Source organism: Babylonia areolata, chromosome 1, assembly GCF_041734735.1.
Source record: "Babylonia areolata isolate BAREFJ2019XMU chromosome 1, ASM4173473v1, whole genome shotgun sequence".
NCBI lineage: Eukaryota > Metazoa > Mollusca > Gastropoda > Neogastropoda > Buccinidae > Babylonia > Babylonia areolata.
Window position 1 is genome coordinate 56,461,696 of NC_134876.1, and position 25,021 is coordinate 56,486,716.

Consider the following 25,021-nt stretch of genomic DNA (forward strand, 5'->3'; position numbering starts at 1 on the left):
GCTACAAAATGAAGACTATAAACTACACTTCTCATTGTGGTAGAACTCCTTGGAAATTATAGTAATTGTTTTTAACTAAAGAAACTTTAAAGCTAATTTTGGAACAGAAAAGTTTATATATATCCTATCTACCCGACTGTTACATCTCATGAGTGCAGTCTGGAGGGTGTGGGGGGGGCGATCTCCGGTGTGCCAGTCTGCCCGAACACTCACACACCGGGTGTGCACACGCGGCGTCACGTCAGTGTTTCAGTGTCAGTGTGCCGTGTGTGTGTGTGTGTGTGTGTGTGTGTGTGTGTGTGTGTGTGTGTGTGTGTGTCTGTGTCTGTGTCTGTGTCTGTGAATTAGAGAGACTGAGATAGAGGGAGGGAGAAGGGGGGGGGGAGAGAACTGCTAGAGAGACTGAGTTTTCAGTTTCAGTTGCTCAAGGAGGCGTCACTGCGTTCGGACAAATCCATATGCGCTACACCACATCTGCCAAGCAGATGCCTGACCAGCAGCGTAACCCAACGCGCTTAGTCAGGCCTTGAGAAAAAAAAATATATATATATATAGATAAGCGTACATACATAAATAAATAAATAATAATTATGATATATATATTAAAAAAAAAGATAGTAGTAATGAAAATAATGATAAAATAATAATAATAATAAATAAATAATTAAATAAATAAGACAACAATGATGATAAATAAGCAAATAAATATAAAACATGAAGACACACATTCACACATACACCCACACATGCATAACAGGTATGCCCCAAAAAAACGGAGTCGCTAGAGAGACTGAGCGACTGGGTTGCCTTTTTTTATGCATATGGACAGGAACATCAGCTTCATACGAACAATTCGTTAACAAAAAATGATAACAATATAATCAATATAATCATCAACAACAACTGATAAATAGATAGTAGCATGTGTTGTAGTGTGTTGAGGCTATGACCGAGCCTCTTGTGTTTAATGTATTCGTTACGAAGAACACATACTAAAAAGACATCACTCTTCAAAAGCGAAACGAACATGGCGACCAAGACACGAATTAAGGTTTCACTTGAGTCGGCGGAACCTTTCTGGATGTTTGTTAACACAGAAGAAAGTCCGCAAATTGCTCACATTCAACAGAAAATTGAACAAAGATTCTCTAATGTGACTGTCACAAGTCTGTTCCTCGACGGCTGTGTTTTGCCTGCAGATGAAACAACTGAGTTGTTGCGAGACAACGACAATGTGCACGTGATGTATGAAACTTCACATTTCATGATTACAAATTTTACAGGTAGACAGAGACAGACATACAAAGAAACAACGAAAACAAAATGAACAATAAAATATTTGTAGAATAAGAAAAAGTATTATGATCTTGCTTTCTATTTTGAAAAAAAAGAGTTTTGATTTAAACAAACTGCGACCATGAACTTGAAGTGATGTGTTTGCACAGCCACACACACTCATAGTGTAATGCTCATTCGTGTTCAAATTTAAGACTTCATTGTCAGTATCAAACAATTAAAGCAAACATTATGTAAGGTTTAAATCTTAATTGCCTCACTCACAAATACATGCACATGAAAGCATACACAGACTATTTCATAAATGTCAAATTTTAACTCACTTGATACTGGGCATATCATGTGTTCCTCTGGAAACTGGGCATTTGTATAGGTTTTTGAAAAAATTCTCAAAAAATAATGACAAAACACAATGACCTGAAATTTTGAGACATGTTTATTGATAAATGGAATAAGCATGGTTCTAAGTTTCATGGCCCTTACTTTCATGGTTCATTTTTTTGCAGTTGGAGTGATAAAACATAGTTTTTTACAACAACAAAATTGAGGGTGGTTGCAAATGCATTGAAGAAAAATTTTCAGCATTTTTGAAAGAAGGGTTATTTTCCACATAAATCACATTGAGGAACCCTGCAGAGTGTAAAAAAATGGATATTTTAGAGTGTCTGCACTCTACAAGTGAACTAATATCAGTAACACGCAATTGGCAAATTCGTAATTTTTCATGTGGCATTCTTCAGCATACTAGGCCTTAGTGTAGCGTTGAAAAAAAAAAAAAATATATATATATATATAAAGAAGGAAAACTCACACAGTCTTGAAATTTGGAGACACAATTACCAATAAAGTGAACAAGAGGAGCACAAACTTTCAAAGCTCTTACTGTCATGGTTCACTTTTTGTAGCCAGAGATATATAGGATTATCTTTTTTATGATAACAAAATTGAAGGTTGCACATCATAGTGGTGAAATTCACAGCATTGTTGAAAGAAGGGTTATTTTCTACATAAATTGCATTGTCAAACCCTGCAGAGTATATAAAAAAAAGGCTTTTTGAGAGTTTCTTCACCATACAAATGAACAAATTTTTTTTTTTTAAACATTAAAGTAGCTAATTCGTAATTTGTCATGTGGCATTCTTCAGTACAGTAGGTATTAGTATGGTCTGAAAAAAAAAGTCACAGTCTTGAAATTTGGAGACATTATTATTGATACAGTGAATAAGCACAGTAAGCAGCTCTTCCCTCAGTACTCTGTCTGTAGGTGAATGGAGATGGGGTATCCTTTATCCTTGTCTACGTAATCCACACTGTTCTTGGAAAAAAAAAGAAGCTGTTTTTGACACACATCACACTGATAATCATATCAAAAGTTTCTGCACTTAAGAATACTCTAACACTAATCATAGGGCTGAAAAAACTCACTATTTGATATCCAAAACAGCTGCAGTCTACACATGGGGGGAAAAAAACAAACCAACCAGCTATGGGGGTGTGGCCAGTCATACCTTGTAACTGCAGTCCGTGCAGTTCCTGGTCCGTGTATGGCGGAATTGCAGGAAAAAATCTAAAATCTTCATGCCACTCTTTGCTCACAAATCGAAGAAAACTGTCCGTGCTCTGGTCAGCCAGTAGTCCGTGTGCACTGGCCTCTCTTTCACTGTCACTGTCCGCCTCACTTGCCACGCCTCTCTGCTCTTCCACATCAGGTTCGATATCTGATGAACTTTCATGTTCGCTCTCCTCAGATGATACAAAATCACTCTCCTCATCTTCTTCACCATACTCTACATCTGATTCTTCTGTTTAGACCAGTTCCACGGCTTCTCGTAGGGTGTAAACATGCCTGCCTTGTCTGCTCTGTGAACCACTTGCACTGGGTTGCGACACCATTGTTGTTTGTCTGAACACAAAGGCCTGGGTGACAATAAAAATAGCTCAGCAGTACAGCAACAAGTGACTCGCCAGCCACTCCAGTGGTCAAAGGTTGGCCTATGCTAATTAGGCTCTGACATGGATGGCTGTGTCTGTGGCACTGGGTCACGACGTCACTTGTGGAAATTTTTTAAGGTTGAAATGGCTATAGCCGTTGTCAGTATACAACCAGATGGAAATGGACAATGGCTATAGCCGTTGTTAGTATCGAGTGAGTTAAATGGTATACACGTATGATTAACTTATATTCTAAGTCTGTGTGAACTCCGATTGAACATTTGATACGATTAGAAAATCCAGAATTTTACCAGTCTCAGATGATTACACAAAGTTCTACACATGTGCATAACTAGTAAAAGTGACTTGCCCCCTTTGATGCTGAAGACAAAGTACATATTTCTTTTTTTATTTAACTCATAATCCACGTCAGAGTTTGGAAACACAAAAACACCTGGCATGGACAAAGCATGATTGTATTAATTATAATCAAATAAATATTGATACTCAGAAGTCATTTAAAAAATGCTGGTTTCTTAAGCACATACCTGCACATACCTTCAGATCTTTTAATGTTAAAAAAATTAAAATATAAAAATATTAATATAAATATTTCTGAAAATATAAGTATATATAAAAAATTAATGGTTTTTTTTTATTAAAAGAAGATAAAACACTTTTTTTTTTCATTTTGTCCATTATTTTTTTCATTTTTCCATAGTTAATTGAGACAAATTAACTTACTGTATTGGACTGACAATTGAAAATTCACTGAAAAAGGACAGACACCTGGGAATTCCACCAGCAGAAGGTATAATACAAACTATAATCTAATAATTCTATCATTATCAGTGTTAGTAAATGACAGGTTATGTTTCTGATGGAAGTCCTGACAAGAGTTCAAGAACAAATTGTTACCTCTAACATACACGCTTTGCACAGGAACTTGAGGAAGTGGTAGAATTTGATCTGAGGACCACAGAAACTAGGAGAGAATCATACTTTTTTATTCTAAAGGGGAGAGATCTAGCAATCTTAACTTCAAAGACAAGCGTTCCCTCACCGCCAGAACAAAACAGTCATGTTTGTATAAATTTGTCTAAATCCATTTATCAAGGAACATTTAGACTCTTGAAACTGAAACTGGAAGGGAGAGATTGTATAAATGAGATTTAGTATAAATGTTCATGTATCATTGTATTTTACTATTTATCAATGTATTCACAATAATATTTTGTATGTGAGTTTCAAATGCATCTTACAGACCTACTGAATTCCCCACCCCCATCGATCACCCCCAGATTCGTTATTCTCTGATCTGATTTCTCATTTGTTCTGAACAAACATTTTAATTGTTTTGTCCTGTTCCAATGGCATCGCTAGCACACCTTATGTGCCTTTTGTTTGTTTTATTTTTGTGTTCATTCCTTTCTCTATTTAACGGTCTTTATTTGAGGTGGGTTGGGGGGGGGGGATGGTGTGTGTGTGTGTGGGGGGGGGGGGTGCAGTAATGCTGATGATAAGTATGTCACAATGCGCACTTAAAATTCAAGTGCTTCAATTTTGTTTTTCAGTGCCAATATATCTGAAGATGACCCATCACCCCAGCGTAAAAAGCAAAGAAAAAGGAAGCATTCAGATGAAGGTGTTGTGTGTTCAGAGTCAGAGACTCAAGCAGGCATGGCAACCCAAACCATGTCTGTTTCAGACTCAAAAAGAAAGAAAAAAAGCAAAAACGACAAACTGACTCAAGCTTTTGATGGTCACCAAAGCGACAAAGAAAAAGGATCGGGAAAGAAGCTAAGAAAGAAAATTTTAACCGACAAGAAAGTTGTGACTGACACAAATGATAAAGGGCTTTCAACACAAACTGCTAGGAACAAAGCCAGCAAAACTCAAAATGAAATGAATGAAGAAGCCCCTGGAGGCACTGAACAACTTTCAAAAACAGCATTGATTTCCAACAGTACGCCCATTCTTGAAGCAACAGATTCAGCAGCTGTAACAAAACAGAAGAGGAGACGGCGCCAGAAAAGAAAAGCTCAGAAGCAGCCAGAAGCTGGAGAGAATTCTGCCAAGATGCTGACAGTAAGTGTAACTAAACAAACACCAGCTGAGCTCAGGATACCCAAATGGCAGCAGGCACAAAATCGTAAGATTGTTTTTTCATCTGATGGGGAGTCGGCTGATGAGTCAGGAGCGGGTGGTGCCTCCATGGATCAGGCCAACAGTCAAGAAGAGGCAGCTGAGAAAAGCCAGGATGCACTCAGCCTGGCCTCAGCCCAGCGAGGTATCAGTGACCACAACAGCAGTTTCAGTGACAGTTACCTCCAAACTAGCGCTGTCTCACATAATCTGTCAGAAGACAGTCATCAGAGAGCGAAGAACAAAGATGGGACTAGTGCAGGGACAGAGTTTGTTAGCACTGAGCAGGTCCCAGATATAAACGTGCCTCAAGATGTGAATGGCAGTACAGAAATGGGCGCAGAGAATGAAGAAGATGAATGGTTCAGAGACAAGCAGTATGAGGAGAAACTGAGTGAAGAGGTGAATCTGAAGCGCAGGTGTCCATCAGCATTAGACAAGGCACTCACGCCAGTGCATCTCTACACAGGTGGCCGCCATGAGGTAGGTACATCCCAGCACAGAACTGCTTTTTGTTTAAAATGACACCCAATCATATGTATTTTTCTTAAGAAAACAGTTTGCTCTTTTTTTTTTCTTTTTTTTGACTAATTGAGCCTGAAAGTGAGTGAAACTGCAAGAAAGGGTGCTCAAAGTGAAATCTGAAAAAGAATTGGACAGGCTTTTCTATAATTTCTTGCTTTGAATCTTAAAAAAAATACTTTTACCTCAAAATTGACAATTGTCTGTCACCACTCTTTATTTTGATCCACTAGTCAGCTGTTTTCTTAAGCTTGTTAATTTATGACTACAGTGTCAAAGTGTTGTTTTAATCATACTTTGGACTTTGGTCTGTATTGACATCAGAGGTACAGTGCAGCTTGCTAATTTAGAAGGGGAAAAAAGTGGGACATGATTTTTTAACCAGTTTGTTTTTATTACATTGTTATTGTTACGTAACCAGGATCTTTCCTGTGGAATAGATCCTTGGCACAGCTCAGTATGCCAGGGGATATTGCAGCACACTCAACAACTCTGCACAAATGAATCACAGATAAAGAGATGACAGATCACAACATTTATTTACAGTAATTTACACTTACACACAAACACACCAAACAAGCATAAGTACAATTGTATACAAAAAAATAAGTGGGCTCAAGAGGGGGACCTACCTAACTAGATTGAAAGAAATGCTCCCACCACCCTATCCTAATCTACTTATTCCACATGGTGTACAGGTGAAGAGGTTCCATTTCCTTTGAGAACAAGGTTTCTCTATTCCTTCAAAAGAGATTTTTTTAGAAGAAGAATAAATTACATGAAATACTGTTGTGCACCGTAGAGTGGCGCGCGACAGTTAATACTTTTTGCACATGTCTGACCACAATGAGCATCGGTGTGGGAACAGTAATTGTTGTCAGAAGTTCTATAATGAAAATTTAGAACACTCACTTTAATAATTTGTGTACTAATCAATGTGTGATGTGGGTAAAGGGTAAAAATTATCATGAAATATTATGATACTAGTTACTGCTCATTGTTTGATACATGACAGGCGCAATAGTTGAATGGTTAAAGCATTAGACTTTCAATCTGAGGGTCCTGGGTTTGAATCTTGGTAACGGTGCCTGGTGGGTAAAGGGTTGAGACTTTTCCAATCTCCCAGGTCAACATATGTATAGACCTGCTTGTGCCTAAACCCGCTTCGTGTGTATATGCAAGCAGAAGATCAGATACGCATGTTAATGATTCTGTGATCTATGCCAGCATTTGGTGGGTAATGGAAACAAGAACATACCCAGCATGCACACCCACTGAAAACAGAGTACAGCTGCCTACATGGCAGGGTGAAAATGGCCATACACATAAAAGCCCACTTGTATACATATGGGTGAACGTAGGAGTTGCAGCCCATGAATGAAATTAAGAGGAAAAAGAAGTTTGATACATGTCCACACACACACACACACACACACACACATATATATGTGTGTGTGTGTGTTTGGATGCAGGTTATACACCCAAATCTACCAGAATACTTGAGGATGTCGCCGGAAGAGCGAGGAGCTACAGTTCCACCCTATATGACAGCCAGGCGTCTGTCCAATGGAGCCATGCTGTACTCCAGGAAAGTTGGAGCAGCCAGCAAAAACCAGAAGACTGCTTCCTCCCCATTCAAAAAGCCTGACGCTTACCCTCCAGCCACAGCCTCACCCCGTTCACGCAGCAAACAGCAACAGCTGGAAACTGTTAACACCAACAGATCATTTGTCATGCAGGTAAAGAATGATTTGCAGGCTATTGTGGAAAAAATCATGTTCAAATCCTTCAGTCTTCTTCTCGCTAAATGACTAATCACTAAAGTAGATTGATTTTGTCTTGAAATGTTTTTACATTATTTCTATGTTGAAATGAATTAAAATATTATCTTGAATTTTTAGTAAAATATTCTACAAGAGATAGAGAGTTTGTGCAAATTATTAAGATTTTACCCCTAAACTGACTACACAAATCTTGCAGGATAATTTGAGGAACAACACAATAAGACCACTGAACAGGGGAGGGGAAATGACTACCTGTCAACCGTTTTTTTCTTCTTTTTGTCTTTTTTTTAATTATTATGATAAGTTTTCTTTTTTCTCCAAGAAAATTGAAAGGAGGCCTGAATAGCTAGAGAAACCACATTTTCTGTACATTGCCAAGGTAAATGATTATGTTCACAAAGAAATTGTCATGATGAATTTATGATGTTTATCACCATGTGGTGTGTAAAGTTCTGCAACCATCACATCTGTGATTAGAGTAGGGACCTGTTGATGTTGACAGTGAACAACGTTGTCATTTTTATTCACCATATTACATTTCTGTGTTATTAGTGATTTAGTCTTAGAGAGCTCCCTCTTTTATTCGATGAGCTTTTCTTTGAAAATAACAACCAGGGATAGCAAATCTGATGAGTTCTTCCAGAAAGAAACAATCTGCCTGTTGCTATTTTGCAGTGGTATACTTTACTTTCCTTGTGTTGGATAAGAGGAGAAAAAAGCTGTGCATCCTTCGGAGTTTAAAATCTTCTCATTGGGAAAATATATATTTATTTACCAGACTAAAATTCTTTTGATGAATCTTTTCATTTTCACTTCTGTGTTTGCTGTAATACAATACAATACAGTAGGATTAAATAAGGATTAAATTTCCCAGCTCAAACTAGGCATAGTGTAGTTTGTGGTTAAAGCGTCTGCCAGAAAAGGTGACACAATCCTAAAGTGGGAACCACCCTGGAGGCGCAGATTTGAACCTGCTGAGGACCAGGAAGAAAAAAAAGCAGCAATACAAGGGCATCCAGGAGTCATGACATGGGTTTGGCCCGGCCCCCTTAGAGTGCAAGGAGTTCAGGGCCAAAACACTTGACCTTGTACTGTCCAGCTCTCCCTAGAGTTTCTTATCACTATACAATATTACAATACAGTACAGTACAATACAATACAAAAAGTTTATTGATCCTTGAAATAAAAGGAAATGCAAATGAGTGGATACAAGGCTTATATTAATTGTAACATACATGCCACATCCTCTAAAACACATATAAAAGTACAGTAATAAAACTTTCCATGAACAAGGTCATTTACCATGAATAATAAAATTTGAAAAATGCAAAGATTTAATGATTTGGTGAACATCAAGACAATGTAGCAGCTTAATATGGTAGAATCATACATGAAGTCTATTATACCATCTTCTTTCAGAATATGCCTGCTCCAAGTGCTACAGAAAATGAAGATAACCTGAACGGAAGCTGTCCTGCGGAAGAGGGTTCAAAACAGCCTGCTGCTAGTCAGGAAACTGTTGTTCATACATCTGTCAGTCGAGACTACTCACTCTTTGATGACTTAACTGCTGCCCCCAAAGCAGGTGACCAGATAGCCTACAAGGTAATGCTGTTTCTTGATATTATGCTTTCAAAAGAAGACCTGTGTGAGATGTTGTTGCATGCATTTATGTGTTTGAAAATTGAATAGAAAAAAAAAGAGCAAAAATTGTTCACACAGATTTGATTAAAACAATTGCTTTTAGAGTCCCAGGTTCCCTGTTCATGTACCTTTTGTCTAAAATCATCTCTTCAGCTTGTGTCTTGTTAAAAGCAGGTGTGTTGGGGTTAATGTGCATTTGTGGTAAAAAAACTTCAAAGTAAGGTTTATTATATATAATCAATAAAGGAAAAGACGCCTTTTTGGTGCATGTCCTTGTTATATCTCACTTGTCGATGTGTATATGTGATTTGTTAATCAAATGTTTCAAGTAACTTTTATGATAACAGTTCACAAGCCAGGAAAGGAATTGCAAAAGCAGTCATGATACAGGCAACATTGCTCAGCTGATTGAAAAGCAATCTGTTATGGTCAATTGCTCAGCTGATTGAAAAGCAATATGTTATGGTCGATTGCTCAGCTGATTGAAAAGCAATATGTTATGGTCAATCCTTTCAGGTGCTTGAGATGGGTGAGGACTACACACCTGGAATTTCTGATTACAAGGTATAGTTGATCTGGTGTCATCTTTTTACAATATACAATTGTTCCCAGCTTTTCAGAATAATGATTGATCGACAGCTGGGCTTACCAGATATTATTAGTCACTGTTTCATACTATTCTAGACTCCAAACCAGAGTAAGTTAAATCCTCTCATTACCATATTGAAAGATTGGTCTTAAGCATTGGTCACTGGAATATTGATAGTTGTTTCCTTAATAATAAGCATTATAACAGTAAACCTTTGTTAAAGTCATTCCAGTGTCAGAGATACATTTGATATTGGATTTTACTTACTGATTTCAGAGGGTACAATATTTTCAGTATGTTGCCACTGTCGATACTGACATGGATCTTGCAAAATAAAGTTGGTTTCAGAACTATTAAAACTTGGCGGAAACTGTTCATTTTTTATACTTATTCAGGCCCATTACACCTATGGAGCATATGATTCTCCATAACTTAGGCTTAATGCAAATGTATAACTTCTTCTTTACTCAGTGTATCATGTTTACTGTTGTTGTTATAGCAGAGTATTGTTTCCAGTAATTTTCCGAACCTTAGATATTGTCATTTATGTTGCACTTCCAAGCTGATATTGGTAGATTTTAGAATATTGTGTTTTTTATTTGTTGCCATTCTCACTACCCCATTTCCACACGTATCACCACTTATGATTCCTTGTAATGTTTCCTGTCTATAGTAAAACATTTTCTTTTTTTCTCTTCCCAGGAAGCTGAAGTTTTGGCGTACGATGCAAGCACCCAGAATGTAACTGTCAGACTTCATGAAGTCAGCAGTAAGTTGGATTACTTTCTGTTAGTTTGAGAATATATAATGAGACTAACATTAAATATGCAGCAGCAATACTAGCTTGAGCAGTTGAAACTGGTTGTCATTTCAGCATGTTTGTTGTTTTTTGTTTTCTCTGGTATACTTTCATCAAAAAGATGAGCATCATTTAGGTTTTGTTCATAGGTAGGCATGTTTTGTTAACTTTTTATTCTCTGAGAAACTGATCAGTATTGATATGCAACACTCTGTGTGTGTAGGAGTTGGGGGGATGAGGTATGGATACTCATACTTATGTTGTGCTGTACTTTAGCCATGGAAGATTTCTCTGATAGGATTTGGACTGCTCTCCTTGGAGAGTGTGCAGATGCACCATGTCAGTTTTCTTTTTTCTTTTTTTTTCTTACATATAAAAAAAAAAATGAGAATGAGAGAACATTACACTGTGGTCTGGAAATAAGAAGTTTGATTTGTCTAATAGCTTTAGATAGTCTTCTCACTGTGCCTGCTTAATCCAGGTACAGATTTGTACACAGTTGGACAAAAAAATATTTACAAAACAATCAAGCATAACAAGTAGGTGAATCCCTTGCTGTTTCGTTGGCCATATTTTCTGAGTGGCAGCTTGTCTGGAAAATATGAATAATTTCAAAGTACTACACACAGTTGTATCTAAACATGAATGGAAAGGTGGGCACATCTTAGGGCCCCTAATACTGTAAGCACCAAACATTCTTTATTGCAGTGGGTCAGGCATTGTCACTTTCCTTGTGGATAGAACTCCTGCCACTCACAGGGAGAACATTGTGCACAGATTTAGGTGTGGTTGGGTCCTCTGGTGGCAGTTGTCTCTGGGTTGTTTTTGTATCCATTATCCTGTGTCGTCCATTGTTGTCTGGATTCTTTTGTGTTCTGTCATTGCCAGTCCAAGAAGTTACTGGGTTTGTGATTATTTTTATCCTCATGTGTTCCGCCTCCTCAGTGGCTACATTACATATGTGTGTGTGTTTTGCCATTTATGTTTCTTAAAGTGAAACTGGTTAACGATTAATGAAAAGTATACATGTGAACAATTTTTGTTCTAAATTCATTGTTTTGTCAGGCAAGTTCACAGACTGATACAAATTATTTGCATTGTTATCAGACAACAGATGGTTATTTTAAAATACATCTCAGCATTTTCATGAAGACAAAAAGCTAAATAGGTATTATAGGATCTCTCAGTTATCATAGTCAATTACGTAATACCAGAATGTGTGCACACATATGCACACACACACACACACACACACACACACACACACTTTTTTAACATTGTTGTTTGTTTTACAGCAAAGAAAACGTTGGGAAAATTTGATCTTCCTGAAGAAGCCCCAATGGAGGAAGAAGTAAGTTTTGCAAACTTTTTTTTTAATGTTTTTTTTTGTTGTTGTTTTTTTGTTTGTTTTTTTACACGTTAAATTTCATGTCATGACTGTTAGTTCAGCTGCAACAGTGACTACAGCATGCGACTGTTTGGTTTTAACCTTCTCCCCTATCTTGCTTCTCCCAATCTCTGTAAACATTCATCTGTCTTTACTGCATTAGAACTCAGAGGTTGAATCAGACATAATTGGGCTGAGCGTGAGTATGACTGAGTGGTTAAAGCATTGGACGTATGTCCCACAGGTCTGATGTTTGATTCCTGGCAGTTGCAGGCGGGTAAATGATGAAGACTTTTCCAGTTTCCCAGGACTGCATAATTATGTGCTGACCTACTGGTGCCTTGACCCCCTTCGCAAGCTGGAATCCAATATACATGTCAAGCATCCCATTATTGATGTCTGCATGTAGTCAGTTATAAAAGTAGAACATACATAGCAGGAGTAAGTGGGGTTGTCAGGTTTTACCTTTTAGAGGGTTTATTTTCCACGTACTTTCACTCTTAAAATATTGAGGCTCATCAGCCTACTCAAGTCATAGTTTGCTGACATTACTCCAGCAGAGAACTTTTGTGGCATTTATCTATGATTGGTTCCAGATGTGGCCTATCACTCTGGTTTCAGCCTTTAGCTTGCGTTGAGGTGTTTTTCAGTTGGCCCTCTTTGATAAGCACTTTCTTAGGGGTTCCATATTAATGTTTGCACAGTGATATTGCTTGTCAACTTCAAGCACCCAGTCCATTCCATTTTCCCTTTCCCTGTCTCCTCTTTTGTAGGTGGGAGGCAAGTTATGTGCTGTTGTTCCAAGCTGCAGATAATAGCTGGCTGTCTGAGCTGAATGATTTTTGAAAGCAGCTGTTGACAGAGAACAGTTACTGCCCCTTCTTCATGGCTGTGTCCATGGTGTTGTCCTCCTTGTCATTGCTCCATGCAGTAGCACCAGTGTTAGTTGAACAGCCTGGTTGTTGTGAGACTAGAGGAGTCTGTTCTAGTTCTGCAGAGACCCAGATGCTCTCCAGCCATAAGAAAACTATATGTTCTTGCTCTGCTGGTCATGGACATGACCTCTGCATAATTTCTCATGCTATTGTCTCCTTCATGATGTCAGCTTTTTATGCTCAGCTTTACAGGTTTGAGTACCAGGTCTTCAATCTTGATATGTGTTATTGGTGATTGAATATCATTTCCTTAAAGGTGTGGATTGAATGAGAGTGCAAAGTTGCTGGCTGTGTATAAAGCATTGGGTGTTCTTAGTGTTAAACTTTCTGAAAATGACATTCAAGCAAAGAAAAAAAAAAGTCAAATCAATACACTTATTTTAGTTTTCCATTTCATAATCAGTCAAGTTTTTTTCGGTAAGTGATTTATATGATTTATACACTTGTTCTGGCAACACTTATTTCAGCTTTGTTGAAAAATACTTTGTAACACAGTGATTAATTGGACAGTTACAATGATTTTTTATTTGCTTGCAGTTTTGTCTTTGTTCTTGGTTGGGTTTTTTTTTTGTTTGCTTGTTTTTTGGTGGGTTATTTTGTCAGTTGTATATTTCCTAACTTTTTCTCTCTTTGTTTGCTGTTTATAACTCTATGTTTCCTTCATATTTTTCCACAGGTAACTCTTGAGCTGTCATCCATGTTTGAACCCAAGTTGATTTCTTCTCACTAAAAGTGCTCCAGACAAGAGTATTATTGGGACCGAAATTACCTGTATAATGTTTTTGATGTTTTGTCACCATTTTAAAACATTATTTCAATTCATTACACTTTTCTTGCTTCTATTGTTGCTTTTCTTTCTTCTTTTTTCAAATCGTTGAAAAAAAAAAATGTAGGGAAAGATGTGAATGGGTAATTAAGCAGATGACTGAATGTATTTGAATAGCCAAGTGGCACAAATGTTTATCCAGTTTATTTCGTTGCAAAATATGCACAGACTACTTTTCTATTCTGCCATTTATTTATTTATTTTTATTGAATAAAGACATAATTGAGTTTCTGGTTGTTCTTTTTCCTTTATTTTTTGAAGGGGTTACCAGTTAATAAAGAAATGTAAAGAAATTATTTATCATTTTTTGTATTGCCTCTAAAATAAGAGAAATAATTTTTATTTCTTCTTTTTTCTTGTGTGTGGAATAAAGAATATCATGTTTGACAAATAATGTTTTGGCAATAGTTACCAGGTGGTAGCTTTTTAAAACTTTTTTGTTTTGTTTTTAGTTTGGTGAATGTAAGTGTTTTTCGATTTGACTTCATTAAATAATAAATACTTAAGAATGCAGGAATGAAACGTTTGAGAACATCAGCTTTTGGGTTATCTTTCCCTTAGATCAGTTTAGTTTGCTTTTCTTTTCTTTTTTTTTATCTCCCCCCAACCCCCTTTTTTTATATATATACCGGTAGTTTTGTATTTGTTGTATGAAAATTGAGGAGATTTGTATTTTTTCATTTTATGTTTTCATACGAAGGTCAGCAAGTCATTTAAAGAATAAAGTACACAAGTTTTTTTTTTTTTTTATGGAAAACATGTTTGCAAGATTGCTCTCTGATAGATTTGGTTTCCATTTTGTGTTATTGTTGTTCTGAATAAAGAAGCATGACAATGTCTGGAAAGAAGACTGCATGGCATCATCTTTGAAAGTGGAGAGACTATTGATAGTTTTGTTCAAGATTGTCGTAGCGTGTGGTAGCTATTGTTTGTGATTTTGAAAAAATGTTCAGTGTTTCCATTTTTTAGAACTATCTTCTTTCCTTTCAACATGTCCTTTCTCTCTTCATTTTTTCCTGATAAGCAGTGAAGAAATTTTGAAGACAGACTGGAACTGCTTGTTCAGGTCTTGAGCTTGTTCCTTTGAGTCAGTGATGAGTCTTCCTGCATCTTTGAGAGCAGAGATGCCAGAGCCTTCAGTCCTTCTTGCTTTAATAAAGCTCCAGAACTTCTTTTTTGGCGTGATTTGGTCTGGAGTGTCTGTGATGAGGTCTTCTCTCTCTCTCTCTCTCTCTCTCTCTCTCTCTTTTTTTTTTTTTTTTTTTTTTACCCGGACTTTCTTGGGTCGACCATCGTTTTATTTATATAAAAAAAAAAAAAAAAAAGGAAAGGAACAAAATAACAGCAACAAAAAGGATACAGTGAACCTAAGCAATCACACACACACACACGCACACACACACACACACACAAAAACCGTGACAATAATCAAAAGCAATACCCTGCATTCCATAACTATGTCGTTTTTTTCCCCCCACTTACATATAGATTTCTTTCCCTTTTCTTTAAGATTCATAAGGTATTATATAATATATTGATGTCTAATACTGAATTGCTGTTCAAAGATCAGTTGTAAAATAGACAGTCTTTTTGTTTTTTTAGCAATACTGATACACATTTTACCTATCAAAATAATATGATTTATTTTTATAAGGTCATGTTTGCTATATCTGTCATCCTGAATTCCAAATAAAACGTCTGTGGGATGTAATTTCATACACTTACCAGTATTTCTAAGTATCAAATTTTCTATGTTTTTCCAAAGTATTTTCACAGATGAGCACTCATAGAAAAAATGTTCAATAAAATCAATTTTACCAGGACAGAAGTAACAATTTTCTGAGTCTACTACTTCCATTTTTTTTAGAATAATGTTTGTTGGGTATATATTATGACTTATTTTCCACTGCAATTCATGTAAGCGTACTTCTTTTGTTGCTTTCCTAGGTAAAATCCATGTATTATGATTGAAAGAAAAGTCAAATTTCCTCTTCCAAAATACACAAATATGTAGGTCTATAGTTGTACTTTTACTTCTACTTTTAAGATATTTCTCTCTCTCTCTCTCTCTCTCTCTCTCTCTCTCTCTCTCTCTATATATATATATATATATATATATATATATTACATCCAGTAAAGACGATGCAGGAGTTTCTGGACAAGCCGCCTGAGAGTCTTGAATCACTTGCGCACCTCTGAATCACCAGATTTTTTCCACCGCTTGTGAAGGCGGTCTCTCCTTCAGATCGTCCTGATCGTCACATTATCAATCAATGGATGGCTTCGTTTACATTTTGTAAGTTTGTGTGGGACATGCTCAGTGAGGGCATTTTTCAGACCCAGGCATTACTCTGCCCAGATCTCTTCAGTGCTGCTATCCTCAGTAAAAATGGACACTAGATGGTCATTTAGATGTTGGGCTGCCTCAGTCTTTCAAGGTCCGTTAATGGATTCTGATCATTCTCTCTGGCTGCCCCAATACCATGAGTAGTTTGTTCCAGGTCATCAAGTTCTCACATATTGTCATACACACAGTCAAACATGGAGTCACAAACACTGTCACACACTGAGGCATACACATTGTCTTACACTCTGTCACACAATCTGTCATTGTCATTCACTTTGTCACACACTCTGTCATACACAAACGGTCACACTGTAACACACACACTGTCACACTGTTCCACAAGCTTTAAGATAAAAAAAACTCACTCGAATACTCTGTTACTTGCAGTCATACAAACTATCACACACGTAGCCGGATTGGCTTCAATCTGAAGGTAAATCGGTCACAATTGATTTACCTCCCCTTAATCTTCAAGTAAATTGTTCATAAATGATTTACCCCCCTTTCCAGTGAGCATTATTTCTCATCGATTTTTTAAAACTGTGAACACTTTCTATTACTTGGGATTATAGTTATTTTGTAATTAAAATTTAGTAAGATTACATTTTAGTTATAGCGTATCGTAAGGTCAGAAAGCCTTAATTCTAAATCGTATTTATTGAAGGAACTTTGTCGCGACCTTCAAAATCTATACAAAATACCTTCTTCCTTGTCTTCACGAATACACCACCTTAATTGACACATGACCTTACTACCCAGCTCTGCTGATCCAGGCCTTTGGGGCAGATTTAGGACTTGATACATAGGTCTCCAGGGTGAATCTGGGGCAACTGCACTGACATAGGGACCTCTTACAAAGTGACAGTTGTTTGGGAGCAGGACCACCAGCTCCCTTCTGATGGCAGCTTCTGCAGCGGTCCTTGAAAAGGACACTAGTATTGTAGGCTGCAGACCGCCCATCAGAAGAGCTCCGGTTCCCCGTGCAGTGAAACACGGCCACAATTGCAACACATGACAGGCTTCTGGGCCGGGGCAGCAGCCATCCCTCAAACAGACAATACGGAAGTCTAAAGCAACAGAAGACACGTCACACCGAATAGGACAGCTCGAAAGCTCATGCCAATTCCTTCAAGATAATTTGGGGTAGATACTGGATTATGTAGGAAACAATAAAAAGAAGAAAGAAAAAAAAAGTCCGGAAGAATCATCTTTGTTTGTTTATACTTTGTTGTTGTTGTTTTTTTTTCATATTTTTTGACTGAAACCGATCATTTTACAGTGGAGATACAAATATCATTCAACTTACGTATCTGCCTAGTTGTGGAGTGTTGGCCTAGAGGTAACGCCTCCACCTAGGAAGCAAGAGAATCTGAACGCACTGGTTCGAACCACACCGGCAGGCGCCAGTATTTTTTCCCCCGCCACTAGACTATATGAGCTGTGGTTTGGTGGTTTCGGATGAAACGATAAACCGAGGTCCCGTGTGCAGCATGCATTTTGCGCACGTAAAAGAACCCACGGCAACAAAAGGGTTGTCTCTGGGCAAAATTCTGTAGAAAAATCCACCTTGATAAGAAAACAAATAAAATAGTTGGCAGAAAAAACAACAACAACAACAAAATATGCGTGGCGCTGCTGTCAGTGTCGCGGTGTGCTCTCCTTCGGGAGAGCTGCGCGAATTTCAGCAGAAAAAACAACAAAATATGCATGGCGCCGCTGTCAGTGTCGCGATGTGCTCTCCCTGGGGAGAGCTGCGCGAATTTCACACAGAGAAATTTGTTGTGACAAAAAGAGTAATACAAATACAAATATCTCCAAATTAGTTTTCACACGAACAACTCTGAAAAGAATGATTAAAATCTGACTTATGTGTTTCAAAACAAATTAAAAAAACAAAACAAAAAAAAACAAAAAAACAAAACAAACAAACGAAAAAGACTATGAGAAATTTGTTGTGACAAAAAGAGTAATACAAATATCTTCAAATTAGTTTTCACACGAACAACTCTAAAAAGAATGATTAAAATCTGACTTATGTATTCCAAAACAAATAAAAAATGAAAAAGACTATATGTAAACCCCCCCCCCACCTCTCCCCATTGACGTTGTCACATTTCACAGTCGGATTTATCCAGTTCTAGAACGGAACTGACACAGCTGATACTACAACATTCTCTGCAAGCTCCTGTGCATGCCAAAATGTTTCCTGCAGTCACACATTACTGAGGAGCAAATCTGAAGGGCCACATCAAACGCCACTCTTCACAGACCTCGGATCATCACATAATTATCGACTTTATTCAGCAACAGTAACTGCATGGGGATCGCCAGCCGAATCTGATTCTCCTGATTTAGCACCAGCCACGCTCGTTTGGGACCTCAGTTAAATTCTCAGAGAACGAGATGGGGTGTAGAATTGAATTAAGGTAGTCACATAAGAAAGCTGGACTGATTTGCGTTTTTAACGAAACTAGGGTGCTGACACTACATTTATTCTGTGTGAAGCAAGGAGTCAGAGGAGAGACTGCAAGAGAGTGATGAACTCAGATCTTTTTTCATTTTTGTCTGAGGACTAGTCGAACAGCAAGTTTTGCATGCAATGAAGGGCGTGAATGGATAAAGCAGGCAAACTATCGAGAATGTTTGTCAAGGCGAGAGAGAATAAGAGAAGCAACGACTGAATTTAAATGTTGGGTCGGTGGACAGGTTTTTCCGAACAGAAAAGATGTCGTAAATGGCAGGAGCTGGGTTGACAGGTCTGGCTAATAAATTTTTTTGCGCGTACAGTGTGTTGTTAAGGATGAGACCAAGGTTCTTGACTGACTGCATGAGCTGGAAAGACTGAGGGAAGGATGTAGGCCTAAAGCCAAGTTTGACTGTGTCAGAAAATATGAATAGAAGTGAATGCCTATTAAAAAAATTTGGTTCCTATATAGGCTAAGCATTGCTTCAGTTTTGTCAGAAATCAATAATTCTGATTACCTAGGACAGAAGCAGTCGGGTGTTTTTGTTTTCTGGGTTTTTTTTTTTTGTTTTTTGTTTGTTTGTTTTTGTTTTGTTTTGTTGTTGTTGTTTTTGCAAGAGGAGAAAACACACACTTTAAAATTCTGTCGGGTTTGCCTTTGGACTTAAATGTGAAAGTCATGTATGTAGATTTAATGTTAATCAAACACGTGCAATTTCATTTGTGTTCTGTCACATGCATCATAATGGATTTAGTTTTTGTTTAACTTCGTTGCACGTGTAAGTTATACGTCACTACTACGGATGATCCGCATAAATTGATTGATAGGTACATATGACATAGAATGTACGTCCCAATGAAATAAATTTGATTCGTTCCTCGTTGGATGGGTGTGTGGGAAGTCAGTAATCCCGAGCGCAAATTTTTAATCTCGATATGCGGTGTTTGTCAGTCGCTGATAGAGGTCATCAGGAACAACAATAGAACAACAAAAGAACACACCTAAACTAGATGAAAACCAAAAGCAAAAGGCGCGGCACCCAACAACAAACAACATCAAACTCTCTCTCTCTCTCTCTGTTGATACAAAATAATCAGTTGTATAAACATGATGAACAATCATACGAAAAGGGCTGATATAAAGCAGCCACAAAATTTAGCATTAATTTTCTCTGTGTGTGCCGTGCGCGCGCGTGCGTGTTTGTGTGTGTGTGTGTGTGTGTGTGTGTGTGTGTGTGTGTGTGTGTGTCTGTGTCTGTGTCTGTGTCTGTGTGTGTGAAAACTTGAGAGAGAAAGCTCTGGGGGAGGGGGGTGTAGAGAACCTGACGTCGGAACGACCGAACATACGAAATATCGTTTTTCTGGGGTAATGAAATAAAGATAACAGTGTCTTATACACCCTCGCATCCCCCTTCCATCTTGGGTTGGATTCAAAAGAATGAATTTTTTTTTTTTAAACGAGACTGAGATAGAGAAACACGCAGACAGACAAACAGACAGAGACACTGAGATACTCAGTGGCACATCTATAACACACACACACACACACACACACACACACACACACACACACACACACACACACACCGCAGTGCACACACACACACACACACACACACACACACACACACCGCAGTGCACACACACACACACACACACACACACACACACACACACCACGGCACACATGCACACACTGGCATACCCGGGCCGTCACATGACGCGGCGGTGCGCGCACTGACACACACTCACCGGCTTTCTCAGTCAGGCTCACTCACACCGCAGAGTTTGACAAACACAGAGTTGTACTGATAAAAAAGCAACGGCACCGGCACAAACAAACTTGCGCTCTCTCTTCCCATCAGTATTTCCCACCCCCTCTTTGTCTGTCTGTTTGTCGGTCTGCCGGTCTGGCTGTCTCTCTTTCGACTTCAGTTTCACAAACACAGCTCGGATTTGTATTGAACACACACACACACACACACACACACACACACACACACACACACACACACACACACTCTCTCTCTCTCTCTCTTTATCATCTAAACTCACAATAGTGGGCAAAATCAGTAAAAACAAACAAACAAAAACAACCCCAAAAAACCAAAAAAAAAAACCCAACCAACCAAACAAACAAACAAAAAAACCACACACACGATTGAACGCACACATACACCAGTGGCATACTGCACACTGACATACACACCAGCGCACGCACGCACACACACACACACACACACACACGCGCGCGCGCGCACACTAACACACACAGAGACACAGACACATCAGTTGGCTGCGTACTCTTTCCCCCCCGGCATCCTCCACCCAACACGCCTCATCTCCCCCCATCTCCCCCGCTCCTGTCTCTCTCACTCACTGGAATGTGTTCGCGTTTAATTTTGTAGAGGCAAGGAGTGGAGGCTGCAGTTAAACCGCTCCATCCTCACTGCTTGCTTGCTGTGCGAGTGTCAACACCAGCTGCATGTCTGCGTGCCTCACACTGTTTGTGTTGACATGTGTGACGCCCCCTACGTCACATAGATTGTTACGCCAGGTGTAAAATCAAAAAGTATGGATGACAAACTTGCGATGTTGAAATCAACTACTCATTAAAACGAAATAAACCATTATTTTCCAATAAGTGGTCTATCAAGATTACACATTTACCTCCAAAAGTATATTTCTAAGTCTCGTTATTGTCGAACTATTTGTAGTCGCGGACCTGTATCCTGTGGTGGATACAAGGTGGTAGCTGCCCAGTAATGGAAGGTAGATGATACCTGTGGGTGATTCACCGGGAGGGCGTGTGCTTTCGATGTGATATGGAAGATCATCAAAGCAATGCAGATCGGTATAAAGCCATATTCGATTTGTGTGACGATGATAAAGATGGATACATTGATGTCGATCATTTCAGAGGGCTCGCAAAAGATCATTTTGGAGCTGAAGGCTTAGACTTAGAGGTAAGATTTAACTGGACATCATCGCTAAGAAAAGATCGAGTGATCGACAACCGAAAATTTGTCAGGAGCGAAAAACAGCTTGTTTGTTATGTTTCTGGTTTTGGAGCAATGCCATTAGCTTCCCAGAACGCCAGTTGGCTACAGTTGCTGTCAGTGTGAGACTAATGGATAAACATTATATAAATTTTTGTTTAATCGTACATGCATAGTTCATTTACCATGAATTTCTACTAGTAATTGTGATTTAATGCTCCCGTGAATGAACTATTGCAGTGATGAATGGCACACTTTACGCAAAGCCAACCTCATACCCCCACCCCCCAACACCCCACCTTTTCTCTCTCTATCTCTGTCTCCCTTTCTCTCTGTGACAGTGAGACAGTAAAGATCGAGACCAATAGATAAGAATGCTTAGGAAAAATCTCATCCACTGTTCATTTTTTCAGTGAATGACTGCATTTAACAGTGACCACTATTGATATCAAATGTTTCTTTCTATTCTCTGTATACATATATATTATATATATATATATGTGTGTGTGTGTGTGTGTGTGTGTGTGTGTGTGTGTGTGTGTGTGTTAGATTTAATTTCATTTTCTTATAAGAATATGTATCAAAATCTTATTAAGATATAAAAAGGTTAACATTGTACATACAAAGACACAGACATTGTTTTACATCAATACTCACATGAACAAATACTCTGCCAGTGTCCCTCTTTTTATCTGTGTTGTCTGTGCATGCACAAATGTATACACACACTCACACACTCACACACACACACACACACACACACACACACACACACACACACACACACACATCTACAGACAGGCACACACACAAGCAGAAGAGATATATGTTATATGATTTTTTCTATAAACACTCACACACACACACAAACACACAAACACACACACACACACACACACACACACACACACACACACACACACACACACACAACCACTTTGATGACAATGTCATGTCATCTGACCAGTTAATGGGCACAATCAATAGTGTTGAAAAAAAAAAAGAATAATAAAACGATTTATTGAAGATGTTCCTGAAATTACAAATTAAGTTTGTTTACAGACTTGACAACTTAAATCAGATTTAGACTATGGAGAACAGTTATATGCTCATGAATATTTAGAAAATGTTCATTGCTTACAAGCTCACACACACTTTGAAAAAAAGTGACTTAACATTGCTGTGTTATCAAAACATGTACCAGTATCATAAGCTCTTCACTTCTAATTCACACTTTTGCACATCTGTACCCCCCCCCCCCCCCCCACACACACACATGCACACAGGCACGCATGTGTGTATGCATGCATGCACATGCTCATACACACAAACAGAGAAAGAGAAAGGATATGGGGTATCTGTGCAATGTTATTAGTATTCAGTGAGATATTTTTTATACCTATTTTTAGCTCATTCGCCAGTACAAAAGGCAGTGTGGAAACTCCAGAGTGAGTCAGTCAGGTGCACAGCTGTTCAACCACTATGAGTGAATCAGAGAAGGTTAAAAAAAAAAAAAAAAAGAAAAAAAAAAGAAGCTATTGATTGTCCATCTTGCGATTTGTTGAGGCTGACATTTTATATTTATAACACACTGGAAAAATACACATGTGGAATTCAGTGGCATGTGGATAAAAATTCTTGTAGTCTGTGGATCTAATATTTTTGAAAAGGATATATTTCTAGAAAAGGCTTAGAAGATTGGCATCCTATATCTTAAACTAATGAAAGTTTTTATTTTATTTCATTCAGAGGATCCGTAAATTCTTAAATGTTATCGACTGTATATTTAACTCTGGGGGTGCTAAATTGTGATATTTTAACAGGGGATAGATGTATGCAGCCAGTAACCATATGTATATATATTTCTTGCTATTTTGAAATCTGTTAAGAAAGAATGTCAGCAGAGTAAAAGATTATTTTATAATGATATAAGATACGGCACCCTGATGTTCAGTTTAGTTCTGTTCAGTTACTCAAGGTGTCACTGTGTTCAGACAAATCCATATGTATACGCTGTATCAAATCTGCTGAGCAGATGCCTGCTCAGCAGCGTAACCCAACACACTTAGTCAAGCCTTGAGGGAAAATAAAATGAAATGGAGTAAAATGATAATAATTAATATACATAATGATAAAGTAAACAAGTAAATGGATAAGGAGTTAAAGGAATGCGAACAGCACCCTGTGCTCCCAGGAACTTGAGGAAGTCAACCATCTGAGTACTAACTGGGCTCGATGTTGCATTTGGTGATAGAACAAGAATATGTGTTTTCAACGTTGTTTGGCAGTTAGCAGAAGCTATTGACAAAACACTTGTCTGAATAAGACTAATTGTTGCTCGTTTTAGTGTTACTTTTCTTCACATTGTCAGAAGGAAACATGAACATGATGAAGGTGAAACTTGTAGAATTTCTAAATTGGGATACATGTTTGTATTGTTGGTGTCACTGTGAAGAAGCTGATGGCAGTTTACATTGTTTGATATTTTATTAGAAATTTTCTTTGGGGTTTTGTAATGTTTTAAAACAATAGAACAGGCTCATTAACATCCACACATATTGACATGGTATACACTTCATACAGTATACACACATGCATGCTCTTGTGCAGCCACCAATACCCACCCAACCACACCCACACCCACACACATCCACACACAAACTAACTCACACATATTGATGTGTCACAGTGTGATACACCCATGCAGACTTGGGCACACAGGGACTAACAGTGACAGAAAGAGTGATGATATTGCCGCACATCCAATAGCCGCCACACCTGCCTGTCTCTACACACGAAGTGAAAGTGGAGAAGCAAGGTTTGTTGGGTTGTGTTACCTGAAATAATGTATTGATGTTTATCTTGACCTGCAGGAAATCACTGGTGTCATAAACCTCTTAGACCCCGAAGGAAGGGGGCTTATCAGCTACGACGATTTCTGCCGTGGAGTGGAACAGATAATTGACATACAGAATCAAGGTGGGTCTGCATATATGTATTGATTATTCTGCCATACATTTGCACAATATTGCTGCAGACATTACTATATCTTTCAATGTGTGAGATCATTACAATCATCCAGCTTTCTTAATTCACATACATCTATAGTTCTCTCTCTCTGTCTCTCTCAAAATATGTGTGTATAATATTTCCAGGTTTCCTTTGATTTTTGTTTTCTGAAACATGGAGCCGTCCATTGATTGGCTTCATGAACAAGGTTTTTTTCCTCTAAAAATATAACATATAACTTGCAAGTTTATTCAAACTATATAGTATTACTAGCATGGGAGAGGTAGGTTTTTGATAGATTTTTGTTGTTGTTTCTGTTTTTTACTCAGAAAGTGAAACCATA

General features: G+C 38.1%; 2 protein-coding genes across 7 annotated transcripts in view; both read left to right on the forward strand.

Annotated features, from left to right (window-relative positions):
* Window positions 1–1,027: 1,027 nt before the first annotated feature.
* LOC143292823 (uncharacterized) lies at window positions 1,028–15,031 on the forward strand. The gene is made up of 8 exons (XM_076603434.1): window positions 1,028–1,245; window positions 4,803–5,856; window positions 7,368–7,634; window positions 9,099–9,284; window positions 9,840–9,887; window positions 10,615–10,681; window positions 12,007–12,062; window positions 13,710–15,031. Exons 1-8 carry the CDS (start codon window positions 1,028–1,030, stop codon window positions 13,761–13,763), a joined length of 1,950 nt encoding a protein of 649 aa, XP_076459549.1. The 3' UTR covers window positions 13,764–15,031.
* A 6,397-nt stretch (window positions 15,032–21,428) lies between these two features.
* Window positions 21,429–25,021, forward strand: part of LOC143284314 (rab11 family-interacting protein 4-like) — a 37,942-nt gene continuing 34,349 nt past the window's right edge. For all 6 annotated transcript variants that reach the window (XM_076591023.1, XM_076591047.1, XM_076591039.1 and 3 more), the window contains exons 1-2: window positions 21,429–21,636; window positions 24,543–24,648. In XM_076591023.1, coding sequence (XP_076447138.1) covers window positions 21,496–21,636; window positions 24,543–24,648 — 247 coding nt within the window. In that variant the 5' untranslated portion in view covers window positions 21,429–21,495. The remainder of the gene's footprint in view (window positions 21,637–24,542; window positions 24,649–25,021) is intronic.

Coding starts and splice junctions, on each gene's coding strand:
- LOC143292823 (XM_076603434.1), top strand. CDS start 1,028: ATGGCGACCAAGACACGAATTAAGGTTTCACTTGAGTCGGCGGAACCT. Junction 1,246..4,802: donor AACGACAATGTGCACGTGAT/GTATGAAACTTC, acceptor TTTGTTTTTCAG/TGCCAATATATCTGAAGATG. Junction 9,888..10,614: donor CTGGAATTTCTGATTACAAG/GTATAGTTGATC, acceptor TTCTCTTCCCAG/GAAGCTGAAGTTTTGGCGTA.